Source organism: Trachurus japonicus, chromosome 16, assembly GCF_045865225.1.
Source record: "Trachurus japonicus isolate A0001 chromosome 16, Traja_1.0".
NCBI lineage: Eukaryota > Metazoa > Chordata > Actinopteri > Carangiformes > Carangidae > Trachurus > Trachurus japonicus.
In genome coordinates, this window is record NC_140922.1 from 22,792,595 (window position 1) to 22,814,618 (window position 22,024).

Sequence of the window (22,024 nt, forward strand, 5' to 3'; positions counted from 1 at the left end):
AGCTGAACGTGTGTTAGCAACTGCTCACTGAATAAAGCCAGTATCAGTTGTGTATATACCGGTACCGGTACACTTTATTTTGAATATTTTTAAAGCTTTATCTTGCTGGCGAGTAGCTCTTTGCTCTCAAGCAATGTCAAGCAACGCTACCATCAAAAAGTACTGATGAAATATGTTGGTTGTGATATAAGTGAATGTTGAGGAAGACTGGTTTGGTCCACTCAGCATTTTTTTCTTCAATTATCTGAAGGAGGAGGAGATTTATGAAGTGTGACAAAATATCCCTGATGATATTGACATTTCATCTTTGGGCTTTGAGACTTAACCGACAGACTGGGGCGTAATGAGTTTGAAAAATGTGGTGTTTACCAGTCATCAAGGGTTTTATGAAAGATGCCAAGTTGCATTATGGTTTTGGGATGCACTGTTCTGGCAGCTTCAACCATATTTACGATAAAATGACAGGACATCTGTGCTGCTTCATTTTTGACTATTCTGTCTGTCTATAATATGTTTTACTGTGTTTCAACCCCATGTTATGGAAGTGACTCATTAAATCCCTGCAATACCAGTCTGGCGCTGTGTGTCTGCAAGTGTCTACATGTGTCTTATAATTTATCTGTCAGCACCTCGGAGAGAATAGTTTTGACACATTATCAATTTATTTGAAAAGAAAATAAGGCATACAAATATCCATAATTTAAAGAAGTTAAAAAGATTTAAAAAAGGAAAAAAAAGTATGATTATAACAAATATGTTTCAGTTTGTGTCCTCCTTTAGTCTACTGCCAACCACGTACTGAGTCTTGTAGGTGGTTGTTCTGAAGAGTTTCCTCTCATCTTCATCTTGAGGCTTCGCTTAGTTTACACACCGTTAAAGTCTGATTTGTTGTCCTCTTTTCCACGTCTCTTGTTAAGTCCACTGAAATATTTCTCTCTGAAGGCGTTGTGTCCCTGGTAGGGGCCGAAGCGTGGGTCGGAGAGATGGGCCAGGCTGTCCAACTCCTGTAAAGAGCCAGACATCGAAACAGAGATTACTCGAACCGACTTTGTTAAAGCGCAGCCTGTCTTCCCAAATTAGGGAACTTTTGAAAGAACATTACACATAGTTGAATATGAACTGGAATACATGTATTTATGTGTCACTGTGAGCATGTGGTGAGAGTAAAATCTTGATAACACTATATTAACATAAATGTCATCTGGTTGTAAAAAAATTCAAACAGCTCTTTCTCTTTCCAGCAAATGAAGCTTCCCCCGCTACATGTCAGCATAATATTGGCATGTCGAGGTTTGCATACCTTTTCCTTGTTTGCATATAGGAACAGGACACAGTGCGTCTATGTGAACAATGAATATGAACTGTTATGAATCCCTACAACTAAACAGTTTGTCTTGGCTGTAAGGTAGCTGCTGGTCAACCGAGGGATGAGGGGAGAAAAAGAGATGCTGGGAAGAGAAATAATGAGGTGACTTGAGTTGGAAGTGACGACTCCAATGCTGAGGCCTGTAATTTGTCAGCAACACCTCTCTTTCGCTTGCCGATACTGCCAAGCAACCTCAAAACAGTTTCCATGACCACTCTGAGGGAAAAGTCCAGGTAACAAGACTGACAACCTCACCATGACCCCGATAGAAGGACACGACTACGACCAACTTGAAAAACAGTGGAAATAACCACTTGGTCTCTACAGGTGGGTGGAGACATATATTTAGTGTTAAATTGGGTGAATTACAAGTGATTTATGGTCACCAAACTCATTATGTCACACCCCATAAATAAGAAAATATGAGGTTTAAGAGAGTTTGTTCTGCACTAGCTTAACAAGAAACATTACCAGTAATCAGGCTGGCCCTTTTATTGTCAAAACACAGAAAGAGTGTGGACACATCCACATGTATCACAGACATGCAAACATGTCCAAGTGCTGCTCACACACATCAAGCGTGAACTGGTGAACGAGTGCAGATAGGTGTGAACTCAGGCATATTGGGAAAGGGAAAACCCTGAGACAGATACCAGTCAGATAAGATCAAACAACTGTGTGTTTGTGTGTGTGCGTGTCATACGGGGCCCTTTATGGGAGCAATTTGGGGTTTTGAAGTAGAATGGATGACAGATCCAAAGATGGATTGTTTTCCATACGATGTGTGATTAAGCCATTTAGGGTTCCAGTATAAAAGAAATGAGCCAATCACAGCCAGATGGTGAGGATTAACCCCAGACAGACAGAGACACACCATCACTTCCACTGGGATGACATGTAGAAAACATAGGCCTATGCATACATGCATGTACTTGTGCATGACACATACTCATGTGGTTACATATACAAACAATCCTACGAAATACACATAAAAACATCAAAGAACAGGCAGACACACACATGCTCTCGTTTTACATAAACTAAGTCATATCTGTGTTACTGTTCATGCTCACACATACAAACACAGTAAACAAATTCTGCAGCAGCTTGGTGCTGTGCAGATATGTTGCCATTTATAACTATGCAACCACAGTGCACAACTTAAAACGACATATTTACAAAGTTATGATTATAATCAAACAATGAACAGAATTGAATTATATGGTCAACCCTGCAGTCGTGTACACATCAGAGAAGAATAAGAAGAATATGCATGTTTTAAATCCTTTAAAATAACTTGTTTTTCATGCATATTAGCTGGGCACCAATGTAAGTAAATGTTTGTACTTGATTTATAAAACAACGACAATACCCACAAGTTAAATGCAGTTATGTGCAGAATGTGCTGAAGAACTGAAACGCACAGCACGATTCACAGAAAAAAAAAAAACGTGTACCTCCTCACATGTTCAAGCATCTGCAAGCTAAAACACAACCCTTCGTGCAAACTGCACCCTCACTTATTAAATATGCCTTCAAAATGTTGGAAAATCTTTAAAAAGTCTATTAAATTTAACTGCTTGTTGCATCCAACCAGCAAGTCGAGCCCCAGGTCTGTTGGTCCATTTACTACCATGAAAGAAAAACAGCGAGTCCTCACATGGGAGGGATTGGAAGTGGAAAATGTTTGGCCGTGATCATTAGATGCCGATTAATTTTCTGTCGACCGACTCACCATTAACATGAACAAATTTCAGCTCCATTGCAAACACACTCAGAAGCATATGCACACACACCTGCGGCTCCTTGATCTTCTCCATGGTTATAAGGCGTCGTGAAGTGTGGCTGGAGAGAGTCTGCTCACAGTTACTGATGAGCTGGAGACAGGGATTAAGAGGAACCATCTCCTCAGAGTACCTGGAAAACACACACACACACACACAGAGTTTATAATCAGTCTCCAAGAGGAAAGTACAGAGAGGCCACATGAAGGCTGCAGGGACACGATTCCTGTCAAAATTACCACTTTTGCCAACTATTCTCTGCCGCCCCGCCAACATCTTTCTGTGTGCATAGTATACTTCACTCTGTTTCTCCTTCCCCGACTAAATCACAAACGTTTCGAAAGGTGTGGTGGAACCGCTGCTCATACCATACAGCTAACTTAGCTCTTTGTGTGCAAAGATGAGGCTGGAAAAAGTGAGTCTGACCTGACAGGTCAACGGCTGCCTCTGTCATCACCAGCCAGTCCAGGTTAGGGCCTATTAACAGCAGATGATGTATGTGTTTGCATATTTGTGTCAGTAGCACTTTCTCCTTCTGAACCACCGTCACAGTAGCAACAGTCCCGTTCTCAAAGCCAGATCTGTACGTCATTGTTTGTCTGCCCTGTTGCTATGGCCACGTGTGGGCCTCTGCGGCAACGGGATGTTTGGTCGTCACGGTGACTAGTGGTGATGCAGCCTGGCGATAATTCTCCCCTGCCAATCAGGGGCCGTTAGCGGCGCGCCAGACCTGTGGAGACGGTGTTAACGTCTAAGCGGAGGCAGGGATCGTCTTTCATCTTCAGAGCTTACTTTTTATTAGGAGTCTATGACTTTATAAAGGGCACCTTCACACAAACTGCTACTGTTCACCAGCTCTTTTCTGTCGTTTAAACTTCTTCTTTCTCATAGTCAGAATGAGCCCTGAGGGTGCAGTCATAGTGCAAGTCACACGACCTAAAATGTATCACAAAACATTACTAAATACTTTTATTTTTCCCATAATATTTCAACATAAAGCCAGTTTAAATGTACTATATTTCACAACATGTAAAATCTGACCCATGAACAGTAGAGAAATGGCCCCTCGTGAAAGAGCAAAAATCATTAAATGAGCGATTGTCCAAAATGTCTGAGGTTTTAAAATTATGACCTAAAAATGAAATCATGGCTCATTTGTATTCGGTGATACGTGTATCACCTTACATCTGACAATGCAGTCGCTTTATGTCTTTGCTTGACTTGTTTATGTTGTAATCAGGTCACTTTATGGCTGTGATGACTGATACTCCATCGTCCGTCTTGATACTTTTTCTCCTGCCATTTATTATTTAAGGGGAGAAAGGGAAGAGAGTTCAAGGCGTCTGACCTGATCTAGAAGCCGTCTTCTGCTGACAGGACTTTGTGTCACCTGTCATCACATGCGCGCGCACACACTTTCACACACACACACACACACACACACACACACACACACACACACACACACACACACACACACACACACACACACACACACACACACACACACACACTGTTCCTATCAAAGCAATTGCTGCAGATACACACATATGTGGGGGTGACAGAAACCTGATATCTCCCCTGTAGAGCCCCAGATTAGGCCCAGGAGACAGGCTACGTCTGGGCTTACACACACACAGACACACATATCCAAAAACACATATGCGACACGGGTCAGCCTGCAGACCACAGGGACAGATAGTTCACATATCTGACTCGGCTGGCCTCAGATCGTTTATTTTGGCACGGCTTTCTGACAGGCACAGAGTCAAGCACCGGTAGATGAGTAGCAAAGATGAATGTGTGACCGCGATGATGCACATGTATGAATGAATACATGTAAGACCACACACATTGGTGGATACATACACATAAACAGACAAAACGTGAAGGAGGTAAACAAAACTCATAGGTTTATAAGGTGTGTTTATACATGTGTTCTTTCTCTCTGACACAATCACACACACTAAACACCTGAGGATGCATGGTTATCTCATCGCCCTCCCCGGTCTTATAATCAGTGACCTGAGGGAGTTCCAGCCCCACAGGGCTCAAACATCGGCTGCTGCTGCTGCTGCTGCCGTCTGTTGTGGTTCATACCTTTACAGTCAAACACCTGCACTTCCAGTCAGCACTTCACTCTCTGCTTAATGCACAAAACATTTAACAATGCACAACTTTGTTTCAGAGCAGGCGTCTTGTACATATAAAGCAGCGCACTGTCAGTTGTGGTTTACTGAGGCCCAGCTGTATGGGAGGAAAAACCTGAACACACCTGTATACTGCTGTGTATAAACACTGTCATTCACACAGGTGTTTACATGAGGTGGACAATGTTTTATAGGAGTGGGAATGGGATAGTGCTGATGGGAAACAGTAAGTAAAAAAAACCCAAGTGGAAAAGTGGGGTGGAAAGTCCTCAGTGTGCCAGTCAGTCCACTGGACTCTGAACTGAGAGAGTTGCTAATATACTTCCTGATTTTAAAAGCATTTGGCAGCTTGTAAATGTATTTGTCTGAACTGATCAATACAGTCATTACTACAGTCTTTGGTTTCTTAACATGTACTCCAATCAATATACAAACCAAATTTAATTAAATATATGCAGTCATTAGATTTGATAAATGTATTATGTTAACACTATAATCCTTCTTTTTCTCATTTCATTTGGTTATTTAGGGAATTAATTTAGGCCAATAATAGATTAGTCTCCCTTCTGTGCAGGTCTGGTTGATGGTTTATGGTGTTAGTCTGCCCCCTATTGATACAAAGTATTACATGTTTTTGAGCAACAAGTGGTTCAGTGTTCGAATAACAATAACAGAGCTGAATAAGCTTTCATGAGTGTGGGTTACTCTTACTGTACTTTGAGAAGTGGTTTAATTAACAGGGCTCAATGTGTAAAAGTCTGTGTACTACTCACTCCGGCCTGTAGATAGGCAGCCAGTAGACGAGCCTCCCGCCCATGACCAGGTGGTGGGCGGAGAAGTTTAGCAGGTCTGTGAAGATGTCACTAAGGTGGTACGCCTGTGAGACAGGGACGTGAGACTCGACATAACTGGGAAGATGAGTGAAAGAAAAAATGGAGGATTATTTGTCTAACTAGATGAATTGCAGGATTATTGGATGATTTTTTTTCCTTCTTCTATTTGAAATTGATACCAAAGAAATGTTTAAAAATCACTCTCAAATCTAATGGAAACTTGGTCTAGAGTTCAAAGTGGGCTCACTGCAGGCCTACCATCTAATACTGTGCGGTACTTACATGCCGTCAGGGGGTTTAGTGACGTCTTTGTGAGAGCCTGTTCGCCTTGTGGACTCACGGATGCCATATGGAGCTGACAACAAAAACGTAACATAAGAGGAAGAAAACAAGAAAAATAAAAGATATGATTTATCCCACTATGAGAAATACTCAATTTAGAAGAGGCTGGTTGCATAAGAGCCAAAGAACTACAACTGTTAAACACTACAACTGTAATGTGTGCCAAGTCAAGTCAATAGTCTACATTACTAAGTCTGAGATTTGCACTTTTCAAATACAACTAGGTGGATTTTGACCAGCTCAAAATTCATACAGCCCCATCAAAAAACAATAGACAGCAGGAATTTGGCTACATTTATCAACACTGTGGATAATATTGGCCTGTGGTCTGTAAAAAAAAAAGAAAAAAAAGGGGGTCTTACGGTCAGTAATGATGGCATCAAACAGAGGAATCTCTCTCCACACAGACTTGGATGCATCAGACACCATCACATCCAAATACATCTTCTCAGTCCCGTACTGCCGCAGGTTGGCTCTGATGTTCTCATCGGGTCCTCGCCACTTCTGGTTTTTACGGCTCGAGCGACCTGAAAGACACAAGACACATTCAGGAAGATGAATTCAGAGCAGAGACCGTTGTCACCGTTGCTTCTGCACATAAATGATCTGAAGCAAACTTGAATTAAAATTAAAAAAACTCAGAGTAGACAACACTCACCTCTGCCATGAATGGTGTTGTAATCAATATCTGTTCCGCACACATAGGCTCCAAAATGAGAACATGCTACCAACAGGCTCCCTGTGACGGACACAAAGAACAGACAGAGTTCACTGACCTGTGTGGAGGTGGACGGGTATGTAGATGGTGTAAGAGGCTGCGATGGAGATAACTCACCTGTGCCGACAAAGGGGTCAAAAACAAGGTCATTCTCTTTGGCCTTGGCGTGGTTGGCCATGATGAACGACAGGCCAGCGTCCATACTGGTGTTTCCAATGAAGTGTCTGTTCTTCACACTGTGGGAGCGGATCAGTTCACGCTGACCATCTGCGATCTGTGAGCGCAAAAGGACGAAAAGTGTTCAGCTGCAGATTACTTCATGTCAGCCTAAGATGTAGTACAACCCTGGGTAGCACTGGATGGGCAGGATGGGACGGGGAGGGAGTTAGAGGTTTTATTTGCTTTTTATTTCAGTTTATCTCCCCATCTATTGTTTTTGATTTATTTATTTACTTGTTTTTAATTTTGTTATTCATGTTACAAGTTTCATATTGTGTTTTGTACAATGTACATACCCGTATAGCACTTGGTAGTGCTACATTTGACATTTGAAATGAGGCAATGTCTATACCAAAGAAGGCTGTATTACCGATACACTGTTTGCTTCACAATAAAAATATATTTCAGCCAGATGTTAACAAAGAGTTGCATGCATCTCACCCATCGGCCAAAGTAGATGTAGTCTGGATCCTCTGGGATGTTGTTGGGGTCTGAACCGTAATCCTCCAACATACAGAAGATGTGCTCAGGGCTCTTAAGACTCACTGTGCCCTCAAATGGAAGATAGTCCATAGCCTGATATGAAATTTAAGATCTTTATTGTCATTGTGCAATTACAAACGAAATACTGATGAAGCAAAACCTCCAAATTAAAAAGAGAGAAAAGAAAAAGAAAAGAAAACCAAAAATAATGACTCACAAAATTTAGAGAAATAATAAAGTGCTTAAGCTGGCTTAGGCCACTATACAATATACACATAGCAATAAAAAGATAAAATAAAAGTAAAGTGCAGATGAAAGCACAGAACATGATGCACAAGTCCACAAAGATGGTGATACACCGCCACACACTTCTGAACATCTAAACACTCACGTCAATCCTTTTGATTCTGTCTTCAAACTGCAGTGTCTTGTTGAAGGTGTAGATGTTGATTCTGTATGTGGAGTCTTTGTGCATGAAGGGCGACTGTAGTGAAATACAGAGAAAGAGCAACAAACACAAACTAAAACACATGACTTGCACCAGATAAATTTCACATAAGACTTTTACCCCCGAAAATTGCAAGGATTTATGTGTCCAGCATAACTAGAAACTGTAGCATCACAAACCATGTTCTCTGAGGGGTAATTCAAGAGCGATGTCCTGAGTTCACTGTGTGTTCGTCCTTGGCCCCATAGTTCAAAGGCAGACCTAGTAATGAGTAATGTAATTTAATATAGTGAAGGTAAGAGAGGCAGTGGACAGACGGTAGTAGGTGCAGGGCCACCACTTACTTTGCACAAACAGATCTGGCCATGATGGCAGAGACGTCCTCCTCAGACAATCCATTCAGACACCAGAAAGGAGACTAGAGGGAACAAGTAAGAAGATGAGTACATGTAGCTGCAGGGAAAACATAGTTTACAGGACAAAACCTTCAGATGGAGCTGCTGTCAGATAACCAGGCTGCAGCCAAACTATTTGTTAGAAACAGCAAGGACCAGACTTTCAAACCTTTTCTTTGAAATTTTCATCAGGGTGGAATGGTTTTCCTCTGAGAGCCAGCAGAGCTTTAATCTCCTGCAAGAAAGAAGAGAAAGACAATAAACAGTGATTTATGTACGTATCACACTCTTTTGGAAAACACCATAATGTATGCAGGCAGGTTAAAGTTAAAGGGGCACAGTGGGGATTTAGTACTGCAATATCTTTTTCAGTTGATTTCTGTCAAGCTTTTCACACACTGAGCTGATACTGCAGATTTCCAGATAGTCAACTCCTATGTAAGGTTGTTTGAGAAGCTTTCAGAAAACTTCTATACAGATACGGCAGAAGAGGATTTTTCAGTGGCTCCTCATGAGGATCATGTCACGTAATCAATCATAATCCAATTAATATTAATATTTCCTAACTTATTAGTTAACATGATTCAAATTTAAATTTTTCTGAATTGGGCTCAATGAAAAGTGTCCCTCTAAGGATTATTTTGGGTAGAGTGGGCCATCACAGGAGCACAGCAAAGAAAAAAGACATCAACAAATAATGATTCAGATGATTTTTAACATAGGCTATTTGTATTTACTGCAGATTAAATCTATTATGTAGGTCCACGGGTACACGGTGTTGTTGTGACAATAACAGTGCTCCTATTCACTCAATAGCTAACAGTTACAAAAGATCATACAAATCCTGTGAACCTATCAAGTAGATACGGTACATAGAGGGAGTGTTAATTATTTGCTATGGTGATAAAACACCAGAGAAACACAGTTTCACATGACGACAATGCATTTATCCCACGAATATTATATAATATTTTAAGTATTATATAATAATACATCCATAATTTATCCACAGAGATGTGACTTAGCCTGAGCGGTAGCTAACACAGCACACACAGAGAGAAAGAGAGAGGGGGGGTCTGTCTGTCTGTCTAACTCTGCTCTTCCCCCGCAAACAATTTAACTTCAACATGAATATTATGAGCTGGACAGGATCTGGGAGCAGTTTCTGAGTCTTACCGGTAATCTGAAATCCAGATTATCCTGGGCAAGATGAAACAGATACTGAAGGCATGATCTGCCACTGGAGGCCGCCATGGTTGGTGCGCTTTCAAAATACGTCCGGGTTGAAACCGGGCTCTGAAACAAAGTACCTCCCTGAGTCTCAAATGACCATCACCATACATGGTAGAAGAACGAGGTTTCCTCTTTCACTTGATTATAAAGCGTTGCCTGAAGTTGTGCATTGTGTGTATTTCTTTCTTTCTTTCTTTTTTATATATGTGCACTGTGAACATTTCTACAGATGGAAGAAAAAAGAGAAGTTCACACAAACTGCTGCTGTTTTGATTATCTAATATCAACTCTTTATCACTGTGCGTCACAACCAGGTCACAACATATAATTTTTTATATTAAATGTTTGTTAGTTAGTTAGTTTTTAATCCAAATGAATATCAGCATCAGTAGATTTCTGTGCTGTACTCGCGTGTGTAGATAAAGTCCTCTCTCCTCTTCAGGCTGTAATCTGCTTTACTTCAGAGGCACCTTGTCTTCGCCGCTCTCTGCCGTCAGTGATTGGCTGTCATGATTTCCTCTCAATGCCATTGGCTAACACACAATGCCCATCATAGTGATTTTGCCTCGCTCGGGGACGTTGTGGGACAGACAGGCATCCACACACACAGTCCTGCTCTTGTCAGCAGTGTTGCACTGTTGTGCCAGTTGTTTTTACATAGTTGCAGCGTGACAACAGGATTGTTTGTGCAGCTCGGATGTAATGACACAATATTGCAGGTGAACTGAGGGTCGAGTCACATGTAAGTTGAATCATGCTTGTTACTATAATCTCTGAAAAGGTTGCACAGATCTGTAGGCTGCTTCACAGCACAAGCTGCAAACCAACTCATTTTTAAGATAGGTTTTACTATTAAGTGTAATTTCTTTTAGAGTTTAGCCATGGCAAAAACTGCTAATCATTACTAAACTCTGCCACCAGTCATCATGGATTCATACAGTTGCTACTGAGCAATGGAAATAATAAATTGCTGTTATTCAGTGAGTACAACATTGCATTTATGTACTGTAGCTATCTGGACCCACAAATGAACAGAATTACAGTTCTGTAATCTTCTCATCAGAGCCAGTGATGGAGACAAACAGTCAGAGCACCACCATCATGGAAAGCGAGGACGACGTCCCAGCTCCCTCTCAGTTGAGCAACGACACAGCAGTGTGCATTGTTTCCGTGAAAGGCTTAAAGGAGAACTGGCAGAAGTGGTCAGACGAGCACCAGGAGTACCAGAAGCACAATCCCTTCAGTCACGACACCAGGCCCAGTGTGGTGGTCCCTCAGAGGGGGCAGGACGACTACGGGAGGCCCCTGCAAGGCTCCATGACGGAGCAGCGGGGGAAAGATGCTCACACACACATCAGCAGAGAGGTTCAGGAGCTGTGTGAGGTGATAAGGACCATTGGAGAGACGACAGCCGGCGTTCAGGGAGGAAGCAGCAGCGATGGGAAAGTGATCACCGTAGAATTTGGGAAGCTGTTTGAGCATTACGTGACTATCTCCAATAAACTGGTGGGGGTTCTTCTGCGAGCGAGGAAACAGAGGCTGGTTAACTTTGAGGGGGAGATGCTGTGGCAGGGGAAGGATGACCATGTGGTTATCACTCTGTTACCGTGACCCGACACTTGGATTTGGTGTTGATGCCTTGATTCATGTTGCATAATTATGCCAGTGGCAGGTACAGAGCTGCAACACTCACTGTAGACACGTAAAACGCACAGAAATAATAGCTTTTCTTGCTTACACAACTAAAAACCTCAGTGGCTGATAATTCAAACCACCTTGCTGTGTATCCCTGTAGGTGCATTTTCTCTTCTAGTTACAAACATAAGAACTACTGAAGCTGCTGTCCAGAGTGCGAGAGTCAAAACTGATAAAAATCTAGTGTCAAGGGGAATCAATTCATTGGTATTACAAAGTAAAAGATATTTTAAAAGGAAAATAACAGAATTTTTTTAACTGAACACCAGAGATACACTGCATATTTATGCTTTCTTTTAGTTTTCATTTATTGACATTATTTCATCTATGAGATTTCATTCAGTGATGCTAAACTACACCCAGTTAAAAGTAAATAAATAAATAAATAAATAAATGAGCAACCTTTCAATATGGGGGAAGTGGAGGAGTGGGCAGCTCAAATGAAGTCAGAGTGGTTAATGAGAGTGAACCAACGCCAAAGAGAACATGAGGCCACCTGTGACAGACAATATGGTGCTATAGGATGAACCAGATCCCACTTGGCTCGGTGATTCACAGCATGTATTTATTACAAGTGTGCTTGTAATTTAGGCAACTTTGTTAAGGGTTGAAACTCAATACCCGGGGCACACAAAGACTGATGTCCAATGAACTAATGTGCTGCTTTGATGGAGTGAAGTTCATACATAAGAATTATGCATTGACTGATAGATGCCATAATATCTGCTGCTGCTGCTACTGGCAGTGCAGTAATAGCCATGCAAATAAATGGGCTTTCTAAACATGAGCAATAATGGACTGATAAATGAGCACATGCTGCTTATGGTCTCATAATAAAGAAATAAAAGACACAGTGCTCTGTTTGTCTTTCTGTAGGTGCTTTTTGAACCAGAGTGTTGTTCAATGAACAGGAGAAAGAGTGCAAACTGGTATAGTTGCTCAGGCTTTATATTTACTACATTTGAAACATACTGAGAGGCTAACAAATCTGAGAAAGTCATACTGAGAAGCAGCAATATATGATTAATGATAAATTAACATTTCTAAAAGTGCAAATACTCTTATACAGTACAAAAAGCATGATTTCCTCACATTCCATTTATATAATTTAGTGTTTAGCAACTGTAGTATTGACTTGACATGCTCCATCCAGTTAGTTCATATTAGATACTATATATTATTCATCTCAACACAGTCTTAAGACATTCCATCAAATCAAACATGAGCACTGCAGTGTCAGATGACTCATACTCATACTACCATGATTGATACACTTTGCTTTCACAGTAAAATACCCTTGTAAATGACTAAGAAAGATGTCACTTTGCAAAGACGGAACTCATAATAGCTGAGGAACTTGACATAAACAGCTGCCTGATGTCACAATATTTTAACTATTCAAATTATGTCTTCTCAGAGATATTTGAATACATTTCAGCTTATATGTGATGTGCAAAAACACTAAGGCAGCTCCACATGACAAGTACTGAAATTAATAATTTCTTTGTCTGGAAATCGATATTGAAAATCTCACAAGTCACTTCGGTGAACCCATTGTTCTATTCAACAGATTGCCTCCATTACTTTCTTTGGTGATTAAAAGATCTAAATCACACTGAATGTTACTTGGTCCATAAAGTGACTAAATTGTTTATGGTGGATCAATGGATTTAATAATAATAATAAAAAAAACATTTATTCCTAAAACATCTCCAGTGGCAAGAAACAAGATTTGGCTTCATACGTATAAGCTTTTACTTGGCCTCAAGTCTCAAAAGTTTCCATAAAATTAAAAATCTTATTAGTCATTTGTTACAAATAACATAGAAATACATACAGTATCATTCACTGTGGTCAAACAGCCAGTGACTTAATATGAGTGTGTTCCATCCAACATGACATCTGCATGACGGCGGATGTCTCAGTCACTTCATTATAGCCAAATACTGCTAGCGCTGCATTCAAGTCATCAGTTGGTCTCTCCTTTAGAGTTGAGGTGCTCAATCAGCTGGTCTGCCTGCAAAACATGACCAAATGTGGACAGAAGAGAAGTTGACAACAGAACTGCTTGATCTAAACCTTACAGTACCTTAATGAACTAATGTGCGGTGGCAAGTGGCAACAAAAAGTTGGTGTTGTTGATAGAACTGCTACACAAATTATGAGTTTCTTGTGTTGACTAAATCTACGCTCTTGTCCAGTCAGTTGTTATTACACAGTTTTTACACAGTAAATCGCTCATAGAGCAACAGGCAGGACTTGGGTTTATCTTTAATGTGAAATCTTAGCCAACAACAATCCTCATATTATTCATCCACACATGAATACTTTTAAATCTTGTGAAGGAAAACTGAGAGTGAGAAAAATAAATGTGAGGAGTAAAACCAATAGGTTATAGGGATACTTCACCCAAAATCGATAACTCACCAATTTTCTACTCACTGTCAGGTGAATTATTAAGTATCCCTTTAATAGGTCACCTGTCTTTATACTTTTAATGTGCCCACAACTCATTGATACCACTTACATGTCAGTCTTGTAGGTCACAAATTTTCCTCATATAATGTGTGATAATGCAATACAGACGTTAAAAGGGTACGTACCGTGATAAACCAATAGGAATTAAGTCTGTAGAAGATGCGGGACATGAATCCCATTTCACTGGCAGGTGCCAGGACATGAAGATGTAGGTGTGAAACAGAGCAGAATGGGGGCCAATGGAAACCAAACCTGCAGACAAAGTAAAAGGGTGTTGGTGCCGCTGGCTCACTCATTGAATTTAAAGCAACTACAAAGAACATGTGCAAAAGTCTCTTGTTTCTGAGATGCACTACAGCTCATGGGCTCATGGGAAATGCAGTCTTTATTCTGGCAAAACACTACCACTTTTGTCCGCAGGGGTCACCAAAACCAGCACAACACTCTTTGTAGATGCTTTAAGACAGGTTGGAGAGGCTCTACAGTAAGTTTGTTTACTCAGTTTAAGTTGCGTCAAGTTTAATTTACACTGGCAAAGCAGCAGGTATGTTACCAGAGATAAATCATTTTTGAGTCAGTTACAGTTACACACAGGTCCAGAACAGGCCAAGCTGCTCCGCTGGTCAGTTGTGCACTGTCAGTTCGTAGTTTAGTTCAAAGACCTGAGAGTAACTTCATCAAATGACAAAAGCTGCTCTACTGAAAATGTTGGGGATGTTCCCTCCTTACATTGACATTAATGAGCCTTCAACTAGTAGTGTGAAGAGCTAGATCTACCAAATGCACCACTGAATGAAGCCCACCTGACGTCACTGAGGTCTGTTAGGTTGTTTTTCTGAAGGATCTCCTTCCCTTTTTCGACCATCTGCTTCACTGCATGACAAAAACATTTGATCTTTTAGAAAGGTTTTTTAAAAAAATAAAATAAAGCTAGTTTCCACTGACAGTTCATTCAGAATGCAAGATAAAAGTAGGCCTACAACATTTTCAGTGAAATTGTCCAAGCTGACATGAACTGAAAATAAGTCAGTCACAAGGCTTGTGGTTGAAAACTCACCTAAAGGCACATGTTCTTTGGTGAGTGATTTACAGTTCCCGACATGTCTGGTTGGGACGACCAGGTAATGGTGGGGGGCACCAGGTTTGATATCTCTGAAACACGATATCTCTTCATCCTGCAGAAGGGACACACCATGAGTATGTGAACAAACATGAAGTGGTGAGCTCTTTAGTGTAGTGTTTAGTGAGGAAAACAATTGTGGCAAATCTATTATATACAAGAACAAGCCAGAATTTACCTGAAAGGTCTGAACACGAAAGACATACACAATATGTCTATTATACTCTTTTCATAACACAATACAACTACAACTACACACAGCTATGGCACTACAATAGGTAATGTAATGTTATACGTAAATTACTAAACAGTGGATTTACAAAGTGAAAATAAAAACGTAACATTAGCTTCACAAGGCCAGCAGCTGTCACTGATGCAGTATTTGTTAACGATGCTTCTTCACGCAGGTGTTTACGTTACGTTACGCAGTGAGCAGGCTAACAGCTGGTTAGCTACAGGCGCTAACACTCACTAATCAGGTGTAACAATAATTATTCTCACACAGTGAAGAAGCTCCGTTCCCATTTCCTTGTTTACAATCTTGCAGAAAATACATTTCTTCTCATATCCTTCGGTCGGTACGCTGTTGGTTTGAGACATATCAGCTGTTGCATTGGGTTGAGTTGCCTCCACTCCGGCCATTGTTGTCTTTTGGGGTAAGGGTGAGCCAGACCAGCTCGGTCGATCCCAGAAGTGATCGAGCTCTCAAGGGGAGGCGGTAGATTGCCGATTTTGATTAATGGTGTAATGGAAGAAAGCCACCACAGGGGTGCGATGTGGTTCGGCATAGGCTACTTGAATGATAAAGTGTATCACAAATGAAATCAGTGTGTTGTTTCCGCTTCCACACAGCATATCGCATGGATCTGTTCTAGGCCTAGGCTTATATAAAACTTTTTTCATATCAGGATTCAGCAGTGCTTCAATATCAAGGGCCTTCACGCCTACTCTAATGTGTATGTGAAGGGTCAAGCATCCCTGTTCCTCAAATTTAAAATCTAAATTCAGTCATTGGACTATTATTGCCTCAGAAAAAAGGACACACATTTCCCAATTCCTAAACAGGACAAAAAAACAAACAAAACAATGTGACAAAACCAAATTGGGGGCCTAGATAAGGAGGTTGTCATTTGTTCAAACCTTCGTTGCCAAATAAAATGACAGGGAAAGTCCCGACTCCTGGCGGTAGGGTAGTAGGATGTTTGAACTCATGGGCTAGTGGGATACATTAATTGGCTATAGGTTCTCAGATCCAACTAATAAACGGAGAAGGGACAATCCATAGCTTAAGTCCAGGGCTGATGAGCAAGAGAGAAAAAAAAATCTCATATCAACTAACATTTAGCCTACCTGTAGATAGCATAATTGAGTGTGAAAAATGATAAGAGTTTAATCTGGCAAAGGCAGCCTTAAGGTCAACAGGTGAACAACAGATGCCATGAAGATTATGACGCCACTGAAGGTATAGTAACAATGTCACAGCGTTACTGCATAACATTTGTGGTCTTTCCATGGAAAGGACATGTACCCGAAGGCACAGAGTAAAAAAAATCCCCTCCCACTGTAATGCAGAGCAACTGCTGGAGAACCCACACTGATGTACTTTTCGCTGTGGTTTTACACCATGTTCCAATACATCAAGTCAAATTACCCTGCTCTTTATTTCTTCAGACTGGTTTGTTCTTTGTTTCAAACCTTCCTTCATCACAGGAAGTGATGTGCCACTGAGGTGCCAATGATGCAGATCTATACTGTCAAAAATGCATTAACACATTTTTAAGTGTATATAGGCCAAATGAGACTTGAAATCAGTAAATCAAGACAAAAAAAAAACACCATTAGGGCATTCTCATTCTCTTTCACTCTCTCTTTTAAAAAAAAAAACTTTTTGGAGGGACATTTATGCCTTTAATTGAAAGGACAGTTGGAGAGAGACAGGAAATAGAGAGACAGAGAGAAGAGGAAATGACATGCAGCAAACGGCTGCTGGGTGAATCGAACCAGGGCTGCTGCAGCGAGGACTGTATTCAAGGGAAGCCTGTTCAACCCAGTGAACTATACTCTGGCATGCTCTACATTTGATTAAACCGTTATGAGTTATTGCTCGATGCCCTGGAGCATCTAGTTGTAAAGGGGTGTGACTGCAATAAAACAGACTGATTTTAGGTGAAATAAGTTCCTAAAGGTACAACAGCCTATTATCTAGGAGACTGACGGTTTACAAGTTTTACTGTTCACTTCTACTTCTATTGCATTGTTCATTTTTTGTGAATATTTGGTTTTGTTTGCTCTTGCTATGCCTATTAAGTATTGTAGCACAAGTATATTTATCAAATACTACCCTGCACCCTGATGTTGGAGTCAAACACATACTTCATTACATTTATAGTCTACTTCTATTTCATTATTTGAAACACTGGATTTATTCATGACAAAATATGACTGCTTTACTCAAAGTCACCTGGAAATGTTTAATGTGGTTTCACAAAAACATCAGCAGTGCCAGCACTGCCTCATAGACTCTGATTTGCACACAAAGAAATGTAAAACAAACTAACACACAGGAACATTTTCTTAAAAAAAAACCAAAAACATTTAAATATATATTTAGTAAAAAGGTGTAAAAGAACGCAAATCCTTCCTTAAAATATTATGCATCTATGCAAACAGGCAGGCAGGTGTTTCCCTTTAAAATAACATGACAGTTAATGGTAGTCCCTTCTCACACAAATAGGCACACATCACACATAACAGATTGTTTATAGTGCAACTCAGTACTTTAATTTTTTAACCTGATTATGTCAAGTTAGAAAACCAGACCTCAAGTTAGAAAAAAACTCAAAAGTACAATTAGAGCCTGGATAGGAGCACAATGGCTCCTATCAAGTTACAGTGTTTTTACCATAAATTAAATGTGTAACTTTTTTGTCGATGACTGTTAACGTCAATTTTCACAAACCGTTTTGGTGCTTATACAGAAAAAAAAAATCTTTAAAGCCTGAATGTGCTTTCGGAAGTTACAAACATTTTATCCCGCAATGTTACTGTGAACTTTGTATCATAATGCTCGCTCCATAACCAAACGGGGGCATGGAGGGATTAAAGCTTTTGGTGCCAGTTATACTGGGCTTTGCACAGGGCTATAGATGAATAGCCAGTGGTTTACAGCAGCAACACTCTGAATAACAGGACTTAATCAAGCCTCATCTCTTTAACAGGCACAGACTAAACCAGTAGGCTATAAACAGAATGCCAAGACCACAACCAGTAGAACAGGCCTCATGCTGTGTGTGAGCTAATCTCAGCCAGGTACACAGATGATACAGTAGCAGCTGCTCTATCAGGTATTGAACAGTATAGTGGCTAAACTGCATGTGCGCCTTGAAGTCTTGAAGCTCTGCAACTCCAGACAATACTGTGGATTCTCGTCTTTTCAGATGATCTCATCAGTTCTGCACAGTCCAGACTTCGAGGTCTTGGACAATAAAGTCTTGGTGTGTGGAAAGTGGCTCATTGTTGAAGGTCGGACAGGAGAAACTTGCACCACGGTACAGATCAGCATCCAGCCACAGAGCGAAGCCACCACTGTAAACACAGGGGAAAAAAGAACAGTTTAACATAAAATCCTTTCCAACTGATAACTGGCATTGTTATCTGTGATATTGCATGGGTAGCAATTTGTTTTATCACTTTATGAGCTTGTTATTACTTTATGACACTGAGATGCGTAATGGCAGCTTTTTACTTGGGTGACAAAGTCTATATTTAATTAACTGCATCACTTACTCTCCGCCGCCAATTTGCAGAGATTCCATGTTGCCGCTCACAAAGTAGGAGTTCTCCCCACTCCACCTGTACACCTGGAAAGATAACAAATACAAGACATTAGAAAACAGTGCTCAAAACATAGGTTACTACTTTCTGGGGATGATGTTTAGTTTCTTTGGCAGCATACATTTCTTGTAATAAAAACACAGCTGCTGGTGGACAAACTATCGGTAACTGAAGAATGATCTTACCTGAAAATCAGGGTTGAAGCTGTACAGGAAAGTTTCTCCGGTGCCATAGCAACATTTACTGACTCTGAATGGATGTGACGAAAAAGCACCAAACACCTGAAAAGACCAAAGGTGGCAACAAGTTATTAAAGGAATCCGTACAGACATACTTTCAAAATCCAGTCAGTGTTTTCTTCTGCTTCTTCTTTTTTTTTTTTGTTACATTATTTCATCTTATTTATTCATATTTTTCGCTTTGTGGGGTAAAAGATAAAGATGCAAACCTTTTTGTGCATGTCTTTGATGACCAGCAGCACAGGACTGTCCAGATCAGCCATGTTCCTGTACAGTGTCTTCAGGCTGCTTCCATGGATGGCGGTGCTGTAGACCAGCTGCCATGCATAGCCTTTGGTCCTTGGTGGAATGTGTGCAGCCAGCTGTTGAAGGAGAAGGAGTTGTTAATCAAAAGATGCAACACTGACAGGTGTAAAAAAATAAAATAAAATAAAATAAAATAAAAACTAGGAAAAACTAGCTGTAAAGTGATGTTGGTGGTGGTAACTTACGCTCTCCAGGTGGAGGTCCTCCAGCAGCAGACTGTTGTCGTTCAGGATGGGCAGATCATCCTCTCCTTCATCCTGGTACTCAGCTTCCTCTGAGCCCTCGGAGCCCTCGGAGTCCTCGGAGCTGCACAGACTCAGGCGGCGCTTGGAGTCATTCACTCTGATTATCTGGAGGGAACACACGATGCAACAAGTCGGTAAGACAACTGTCACACATTGTCATAATTAATGTCTAGATTACAGACTCTTGCGCCGAAAGTGCACGTGTAAAATCCTCACGCTCAACCTGTTCTACTAGTAGGCCTAGGCTACATCAGATCACAGATCATGTGCATCGCAGTTATCACAGGTGAACGGAATCAGTTGTTTTTCATCTGCTAAATCCAGAGCACGATTGCATGCTGCAGTGATCATACCTCCACATAGGGCTCCAAACAATCACTGGCAAAGTAGAGCACTCGCATATTTTCTGGAAGCAGCTTCATCATGCCTGATCTCTGTCAATGTTTGCACTGAATGAACGAGAGTGTTCACCGGTGTTTTTATACCCTGCGAGATACTTTCACTTTCCGTGCACTTGCCATTGGCTAGATTTTGTGACGAGCGGTTTCTTTTCTCAAGAAACAGGAGGGTGTAGCTCTAGCGGGGATCTGTGTTTCTGTAAGCGAGTGAAGGGAAGGATGTCCGGTCCATATATGGAGAGAGTGGGATTTCCCAGAAGCACTAGGACAGCAGCCAAGGATCCATCCACAGTTACTGTAATTTGGGAGGCTTGAGTCCGTTTTCCCCACAGCTACGCATCAAACACACCATGAAATTGCACTGCTCCTCTTCCAAAGTGGAGCAGTGATTTAAAAATTTTGAAATGTCCAAATATTGCCCACACCCCTCCTCCAGAGCCACTATAAACAATATTCATATTGTTTTTTGATAGACCAAGAATCTGCTGCAGATCTGTTGTTCTTTTGTTTAGTTTATCATTCAGTTGATGATAAAGTTATTTCCTTTTAATTGAAGAGGTTATTGAATCCTTCCATATGCAGATTGTTGCATGTATGTCTGCACTAAGGTGGTACTTTGGACAGCAGTGGTGGCCCAGCGTAATGTCTTCTCCTGCGTCCCAAAGTGACGATCCTGTATTGCCTTATGATTGCCTAATGATGTATTTGTATTCCTTACCTCCCAGTTTTCAGCTGAGGGGTGGACAGGGATGCTGAGGAGCTTGTTAATCACAGCCACTTTGTTCTTCTCTACGACCAGATAGCGATTCTGACGCTTCTCTTTAATGAAGAGGCGCTGCTTCTTGTTTCCTTTAGTGTAGATATCTGGTGACCACTGCACAAAGAAGGTGTAGAGGTGGTCAACCCTGCAGGAGAAAAGGGACAAAGTGTAAATAAGCAACATATACTGCATCTATGATGGTTTTGGATAAAAATGAGTAATGACTAAAAGCAGAAATGCAAAAAGTACTGACATACATTACATCATATTTGATTTACTCAACCTGTTGCTGCTATTTTAAAGCATTAATCAGAGTTGGCCCAACCAACAAACTGAATGTTAAACAAATGGCATACCATTATAGTCAAAGAGCAGCGGAAATGTGACTCGAATAGCAGGGATGTGATGCATGCTTTAAATATGTGGTTAAATGAAGTCATCTTGACTTAAGATTTCTGTAAACAATTGAAAATGAGGAATCCCTCTTTGAAATCCCCTTCTGTTTTTCTTTTTTTTTCTTTAAATGGAAGCATTGTACAAGAATTCATGTTTTAAGTCTACATTGAATTTCAACTTAGAGTTAACTTCTGTTTTTTTCTTTGACTCAATATCTCATTGTATTCCTGTCACAAACACATCATGTCTACAACTCTGGCTTCCACAGATTAATTTGCCCTCTACTATTAACCCCTAAAACTATTTTGCACCTATGTGTAATAATGCTCAAAACAAAAAACTAAGTAGGCTACTTCCATTTGACTGCAGATTCTTGTCTTGGTAATGTATTTCACTTACTCTCCAACGCTGTAGGCAACTCCCATGGCTGATTGAAAATGAAGGTGTTGAGGAGAAGGAGAATGTAGATGGTATGGAGGCTCAGTGCTGCAACAGCATGTCCACTCCGAGCCTCTGCACCAGGAGCATTTTATACCTGCGGATTAATCGCTGAGATAAGCCACTTTGACCGTAAACCCTCCC

General features: G+C 40.8%; 4 protein-coding genes across 5 annotated transcripts; 1 reads left to right on the forward strand and 3 right to left on the reverse strand.

Moving 5' to 3' along the window:
- Positions 1 to 735: 735 nt before the first annotated feature.
- Positions 736 to 10,044, reverse strand: trmt11 (tRNA methyltransferase 11). The gene is made up of 13 exons (XM_085802615.1): positions 9,915 to 10,044; positions 8,908 to 8,973; positions 8,688 to 8,761; positions 8,523 to 8,604; positions 8,287 to 8,379; positions 7,854 to 7,988; positions 7,311 to 7,467; positions 7,134 to 7,214; positions 6,838 to 7,002; positions 6,416 to 6,488; positions 6,074 to 6,208; positions 3,163 to 3,283; positions 736 to 1,004 (listed from the first exon to the last, which is right to left on the reverse strand). Exons 1-13 carry the CDS (start codon positions 9,990 to 9,992, stop codon positions 864 to 866), a joined length of 1,401 nt encoding a protein of 466 aa, XP_085658741.1. The 5' UTR covers positions 9,993 to 10,044; the 3' UTR covers positions 736 to 863.
- Positions 10,045 to 10,598: 554 nt separating this feature from the next.
- LOC146972413 (actin-binding Rho-activating protein) lies at positions 10,599 to 11,877 on the forward strand. Its single transcript, XM_085802616.1, has 2 exons — positions 10,599 to 10,713; positions 11,035 to 11,877. Exon 2 carries the CDS (start codon positions 11,043 to 11,045, stop codon positions 11,580 to 11,582), a length of 540 nt encoding a protein of 179 aa, XP_085658742.1. The 5' UTR covers positions 10,599 to 10,713; positions 11,035 to 11,042; the 3' UTR covers positions 11,583 to 11,877.
- A 650-nt stretch (positions 11,878 to 12,527) lies between these two features.
- Positions 12,528 to 15,960, reverse strand: hint3 (histidine triad nucleotide binding protein 3). The gene is made up of 5 exons (XM_085802617.1): positions 15,766 to 15,960; positions 15,202 to 15,319; positions 14,948 to 15,017; positions 14,270 to 14,396; positions 12,528 to 13,683 (listed from the first exon to the last, which is right to left on the reverse strand). The coding sequence occupies exons 1-5, from the start codon at positions 15,904 to 15,906 to the stop codon at positions 13,636 to 13,638; spliced, it is 504 nt and encodes a 167-aa protein (XP_085658743.1). The 5' UTR covers positions 15,907 to 15,960; the 3' UTR covers positions 12,528 to 13,635.
- A 1,761-nt stretch (positions 15,961 to 17,721) lies between these two features.
- On the reverse strand, positions 17,722 to 21,925 carry ncoa7a (nuclear receptor coactivator 7a). 2 transcript variants are annotated; one of them, XM_085802619.1, is made up of 7 exons: positions 21,842 to 21,925; positions 21,005 to 21,191; positions 19,829 to 19,993; positions 19,547 to 19,699; positions 19,284 to 19,379; positions 19,051 to 19,124; positions 17,722 to 18,849 (listed from the first exon to the last, which is right to left on the reverse strand). In XM_085802619.1, the coding sequence occupies exons 1-7, from the start codon at positions 21,865 to 21,867 to the stop codon at positions 18,711 to 18,713; spliced, it is 840 nt and encodes a 279-aa protein (XP_085658745.1). In that variant the 5' UTR covers positions 21,868 to 21,925; the 3' UTR covers positions 17,722 to 18,710. The 2 variants fall into 2 exon arrangements, with proteins under 2 accessions (XP_085658745.1, XP_085658746.1); XM_085802620.1 differs by lacking the exons at positions 21,005 to 21,191; positions 21,842 to 21,925 and adding an exon at positions 20,242 to 20,343.
- Positions 21,926 to 22,024: the final 99 nt, after the last annotated feature.